This window comes from Lactuca saligna, chromosome 6 (assembly GCF_052625555.1).
Source record: "Lactuca saligna cultivar CGN05327 chromosome 6, ASM5262555v1, whole genome shotgun sequence".
Classification (NCBI taxonomy): domain Eukaryota; kingdom Viridiplantae; phylum Streptophyta; class Magnoliopsida; order Asterales; family Asteraceae; genus Lactuca; species Lactuca saligna.
Window position 1 is genome coordinate 120,469,182 of NC_136422.1, and position 5,835 is coordinate 120,475,016.

Here is a 5,835-nt window from a genome sequence, read left to right on the forward strand (position 1 = left end):
TTCTAAAGTCATTGTAAGGAGGAATTGAGATTGTTATTGCTACATCACAATCAAAGGTAATTCTCTAAACCCTAATTTCAGTTTATAATATGTTAGATCTAAGATTGTAAGTCTTGGATACATTACATGTACAATAGAGAAACCTAGATCCAAGCATTAGGGTTTGTATGAGCTCATAGGATTGTTCTTATGTCTAGAACGCATCAATATATATATATATATATATATATATATATATATATATATATATATGCATTTGGATGACATTTCAGTAAAAACCTCCAATGTCGCCACTAATACCTTTTTACATCCTACAAAATTAAATTATCATATACAAATTACAATACAAATAGTATTTTACAAAGAATGATATACTATTCCTACAAGAGTAGCTACACTCATAAACTATCGACCCTCTACAACAGTGATTGTCATATTGTTTACAGAGCAATCTTTTGCTTTATTTTCATCCAAAGTTGACTTCAACTCTGATTCCATTCTGGCAGTGATGATGAATGCTGGCCTATTTGGAGTGGGTAACGGTATGGCATCATTAAGAAGCATGGAGATCATATCAGATGTTGTTGGCCTATCGACTGCACTCTCTTGTACACATAGAAGGGCAACATGAACAGCCCTCAAGAATTGTTCTACAACAATAGTATTGCCCAATGTAGGATCCTTCAATTCCAATATATCCCCTTGTTGCCATAACTCCCATGCCTAAATCATTAGAAGAGGATTATTAACATAATGTCTTTTTTTTACTCTTTACCAACAAGTATAAGATGTTAAATGGTGAAATTGACTACACTTACATATCCAATAAGATTGAAAGTCCGGTCAAGATAAATAAAGCTGTTATTTCTTCTTCCACTGACGATTTCCAAGATCAAGACTCCAAAGCTGAAGATATCAGACTTGGTAGAGAAAGTCCCTCCCATTGCATACTCAGGAGACATATAGCCACTGATACAACACGATTGATACAACATTTCAATGTATTGATCATGAAAGCATATAATTCAATGGTAATTTTGATATTGTAAGTTTGTAACTAAGACAACTTACTATGTTCCAACCACCCTGTTAGTGATTGCCTCGGTCTCATTCTGCTTGAATATCCTTGCCATACCAAAATCAGAAATCTTGGGGTTCATACTTTCATCTAAAAGAATGTTGCTAGCTTTTAGATCTCGATGAATAACTCTCATTCGTGAGTACTTATGCAGGTATAACAACCCTTGTGCAATTCCTTCAATTATGTCGAATCGTTTATGCCAATCCAACTCTGCCTTTCTGGTTTCATCTACAAGACAATGAAAGGAAAGAGTCTGTAACGAATAGTATATCACAAGTAAAACCGTTGTATAGACTTATGTTAAAAATGATAAGTACCAAAGAGAAAGAAATCTAAGCTTTTGTTAGGCATATATTCGTATATTAACATCTTTTCTTCACCATGAATGCAACAACCAAGAACCCGAACAAGATTTGTATGTTGGAGTTTAGCAATGAGTACTAGTTCATTCTTGAATTCCACAAGCCCTTGCCCTGATGTTCTTGAAAGCCTTTTGATTGCAATTTCATGTCCATCACTTAGTCTTCCCTGTTTTTTATAATTTCATGATATCTCTTTTTGTTAGATTAGAGGTACAAATGCAAAAACATAACACATGCATAAAATTAGTTTAAAGCAACGTAACCTTGTAAACAGGTCCAAAACCACCTTGTCCGAGCTTATTCTCAACTGAGAAATCATCAGTGGCAGCCATGATAGAGGCAATGCTAAATAAAAACAAGTCATTTCCTTTCCCACCATTGTTTTCAAGCTGATGTATATCCTTGAAGCTTTCAGAAGCTGTCAACTCTAGGAAATACTCATCTCTCTTCCATCTCTCATATTCTACAATCAGTATCAATGACTTAACAAAATAGGCAACTATATCGTACAAACAAAAGCTAGAATTATCATCATTGCTAATTTTATACCTTTCCGTTTACGCTTTCTCTTCTTTATATACCATAAAATGCCAAAACATAGGAAAAAAAGAGGAATGACAACGCCAATGAGTATCCATTCCCAATTCTTGTTGTTTTCTGTTTTGTTACCTACATATTGACTTGTTTAGATTCTAAAATTATCAAAAGGTAGCTAAAAAATCATTGGAAATTAACATTATTACCTGTATTTGGAGTGATTGGATTTTGGTTGATCACATACTTTAAAGTAGAGTTATCACGAGGATTAACCAAAAAGTTATTGCTTCCAGTCCAAATAACACAGCCAGTTCCATTAATGTTACTACTATTAAACCCCACACAAGTGCAATCATTCCAACACTTAACAAAACAATCACTAATACTTAAGCTCGAATTATCATCAATATCAATTCTTGTCGTATCCTGAGCAAAATCTCCATTCTTTTCACTAAAATTATCACTCTCTCTCCTACACTGAGGCAAACTCGACCCCACACAACCATTACCAGAATCATACCCATAACAGAACTCAGGTGTCCAAACAGTAGAATTATTAATATCAGTAATTTGTCCTTTTGCCGTTAAAATCCACATGGGTAAAGCAGCAATATTATCGGCTTCATAGCTAAAGTATCGTGCTTCGTTGGTGTATACAGAAGAGAGATTATATCTAGATTGGCTACTTGGACTATTCAATGCAAACATATATTGAAATACTTGATTGTTTAGATTCCCACTACTCCAGTAGGGTTGTCGTCGTCTTCGAATCATCAATCTTTGAGATGTTTCTTCAATGGGCTCCCAGCTCATAGTAAAAGCTCCTGAAGAAGGTATATCATTGCTCACCCAAGAAGTCAAGGTCCAGTTCTTCCCTGTTGTGATATCATACCCAAGTTTCATACCAGGTAAAAGTAAATTCGTTGGATGATCAAAACTCTGCCATAAAACCCTTTTGTCAGTTTCATCAATCAACCTAAAATTACCATTCTCTTCGAGAGTTGCAGTCACATTTGGGTTTGGACCAGTTTCAATATTCGTAATACTCATTAGACTTCTCCCTCCTGCAATGATGATCAAGTCTCCCGTGTTGGCATCAATGGAGAGGGCATGGTCGCCTGAGGTGGATACAATTGGCGTGTTTGGATTCGCTACCCATACTTTCTTTAATTCAACATCGTCAGTATACCAAATCCCCAAGTACCTATACCCTTCACCGAAAAACCCTAACGTGAAATTTCCACGGATGGAAACAAGCTGGTCAGTAGAGTTAAGTTGGCCGCCGAGTTCGATCGTTGAAAATGAATCGGAAGCCGGACAAAATCTGATAGTGTAATCAGCATCGCGACACGTAAACGTACTCGTCTGATCTTCGAACACAGTGCTATAGGATCTTGGGCACGCTGATTTAAACAACTGAGCATATGCTGTTGGCTTACACGTCGAGCGTGTTGAAAATGAATTGACACAACAATACTCCGGCGAGCCAAACGCCTGGCACGCACTCCTACACGCACCTGCACTACCCAAAGTAAGCTCCGGTGGACAACGTTGATTCAAGTCATCAACACAACCTGTCTTCGCACAACTACGTAACCCAGAGCCAGAGCCAGAACCAGAACCAGAACCAGAACCGCCAGTAGCCTCCACAAGTATTGGGAGGTTGAAGCCATCAACAAGGCTGACATCATAAAAATCTTGGCCTTGGAATTGGTTGACACTGAATTCCGCAATTGTAACGGGTGGTGTGTATGAGGTTCCGTTACACTCTACTTTACCGGGGCCACAATCACCTGTGGCACACGACGCGTTACCGGATCTATTGAAGTTGCAGCCGGTCCTACCCCAGAAGCGACCCACCCAACCAACTGGAGATTGAATGGAGCGTGAACTACCTTTTGTTAGCTCAAATCCGGTGATATTGAAATCAGGTGTCCCCGAGACTCCAGGCCAAATAGTGAAATCGCAGTCATTTACAAAAGTAAAAGTAGTCCCAGAAACTCCTGCAATTTTTTATAAAGTTGCATTGATAACTTATCTTATTGAGTGTGTATGTTTTCGATACAAAGGTACAGATTTACCATTAGAAAAGAAGAAGAAGAAAAGAAAGGCCAGAATTTGAGAAACCGCTACTACATGAAATTGTGAAGATGATGACCAGGGAGAAATCATGCTTGAAGCCAAAAAGTTCAACTTCACATAAGCTTCTCTACACAAATTCTAGTAATAAACGAAAATCCAATAAAGAAAAACAACAGTTAGAAGTAGCCAAGAAAGTAAATAACAATACAATCAGCGTATGAAGTGTTCTTCTGATTTCCTATTTTCTTTTCTAAAACAAAGGAAGATTCTAAATTTTCAATATTCACAATAGGTTGTTGTACTGTTTATCTCTTTTATTTTACCAATATCTACCTCAAATGTTTGTATGTCAAGCAAATAAAAGGGAGAATTATTAATAATATGAAACAAAGTGATAATTACTTTAATTGAGATATTTTTACAAAACCCTATCAATTAAATCAAACTCCAAATCCGTTTACTGCTTAAATCGAACCCAAAATACAAACAATTACCTCCTGGACTCTTATGGTTGCAGGGTTGCGGCTGCAGAATTCAAACAAGGCTGCGAACTGCGAATTAGTAAAAGAAACAGAGATAAGCGGAGAGTGATCGACATTTTTGTTGATGAAGCTTCGTGTATCTTAAGCAAGGACCTCATACCTCGTAATAAGCCAACAAAAATAGTTATTATAATAGAAAAGCCGCAACTAAACATTGACTGGGGGGCAGAGATGGTGTTTGATTTTGGGACTTCCACTGTGGGCCCTCGGGAAAACAGCAGAGTCAGGTGCGGCATGTTTTCGATGATCTCAGGCTCCTTTGTATGTAGGCTGAAGCAATTGCGATAAATCTTCAATTGAAGTTCCCAGTTGTCTGGAACTATTCCTACCTCCATTAATATACCATTTGGGGAAGAGGAAGTAAACTCTGAAATTATTGGCTGTTGGGTTGAATTCTGAGAAAAGATGCACCGGTAATGTTTATCAGTGCAGAAACTTCAATATCCTCAACAGTGGACAATGAAAATGGAGATGGAAAGCAAGGTTGATCGGTGCACAAAGTTCAATCATCTCCGACCCATTCCCGACCGACCCCATTTATTCATACGAATAATCCTATGAATAGTATAATCCCTATGGTGAAGTTCCAAAATTTAGATGAAATTTGTGTTGTCCGATTTAATCTCTCTGTGTATATATTTATACAATTTTAATTTATTTTTACTTGCTAATTATATTATATATATATATATATATATATATATATATATATATATATATATATATATATATATATATATATATATATATATATATATATATATATATATATATATATATCTTAATTGCCAAAATTGGTTTGTGAGGCAAAACACTATTCATTTCAAAATCAGTTTCAAACGTCAGATAGAAAAGAATGTAGATACCAAGTAAAGTGGTGATCGCTGATTTACTATTAGGCCCAATTTCCAAAAACGCAATGTCATACGTTAGCCTCCCCACTTATATTTATTTTTATAACTTTTTTTTATGTTTTTTTTTTCCTATTTTATATTTTTAATTTTCCACTTAGACTTTTGACTTCTTCTTTACCGATTCTTCTTTTATTCTATTCATTATTTATTATTGGGAGAATTTCATATATGTCCTTCTTAAACTTCAAAATATCATATTTGCCCAACTTAATTTCTCAATATCATATTTACCCTTCATAAACCTTTAAAATATCATATTTGCCCAAATCCTTGTTTATAATGTTTTTAATATTTTATAATCACTCTTTATACCTTAA

General features: G+C 35.7%; 1 protein-coding gene across 3 annotated transcripts; it reads right to left on the minus strand.

Annotated features, from left to right (window-relative positions):
- Positions 1 to 294: 294 nt before the first annotated feature.
- LOC145000730 (G-type lectin S-receptor-like serine/threonine-protein kinase At1g67520) lies at positions 295 to 5,213 on the minus strand. 3 transcript variants are annotated; one of them, XM_078959997.1, is made up of 10 exons: positions 4,705 to 5,213; positions 4,557 to 4,613; positions 4,062 to 4,200; positions 2,187 to 3,983; positions 1,993 to 2,112; positions 1,707 to 1,906; positions 1,399 to 1,609; positions 1,072 to 1,309; positions 819 to 969; positions 295 to 723 (listed from the first exon to the last, which is right to left on the minus strand). In XM_078959997.1, exons 3-10 carry the CDS (start codon positions 4,150 to 4,152, stop codon positions 406 to 408), a joined length of 3,126 nt encoding a protein of 1,041 aa, XP_078816123.1. In that variant the 5' UTR covers positions 4,153 to 4,200; positions 4,557 to 4,613; positions 4,705 to 5,213; the 3' UTR covers positions 295 to 405. The 3 variants fall into 3 exon arrangements, with proteins under 3 accessions (XP_078816123.1, XP_078816124.1, XP_078816122.1); XM_078959998.1 differs by lacking the exon at positions 4,705 to 5,213 and having other exon boundaries at positions 1,993 to 2,100; positions 4,557 to 4,694; XM_078959996.1 differs by lacking the exon at positions 4,705 to 5,213 and having other exon boundaries at positions 4,557 to 4,694.
- Positions 5,214 to 5,835: the final 622 nt, after the last annotated feature.

Bases quoted from the DNA above. Each gene is read 5' to 3' on its own strand.
- LOC145000730 (XM_078959997.1), bottom strand. From the start codon at position 4,152: ATGATTTCTCCCTGGTCATCATCTTCACAATTTCATGTAGTAGCGGTT. The intron at 1,610-1,706 runs GTTACGTTGCTT...TATAAAAAACAG, and splicing joins GTTTTGGACCTGTTTACAAG to GGAAGACTAAGTGATGGACA. The intron at 724-818 runs GTAAGTGTAGTC...CTAATGATTTAG, and splicing joins CTTTCAATCTTATTGGATAT to GCATGGGAGTTATGGCAACA.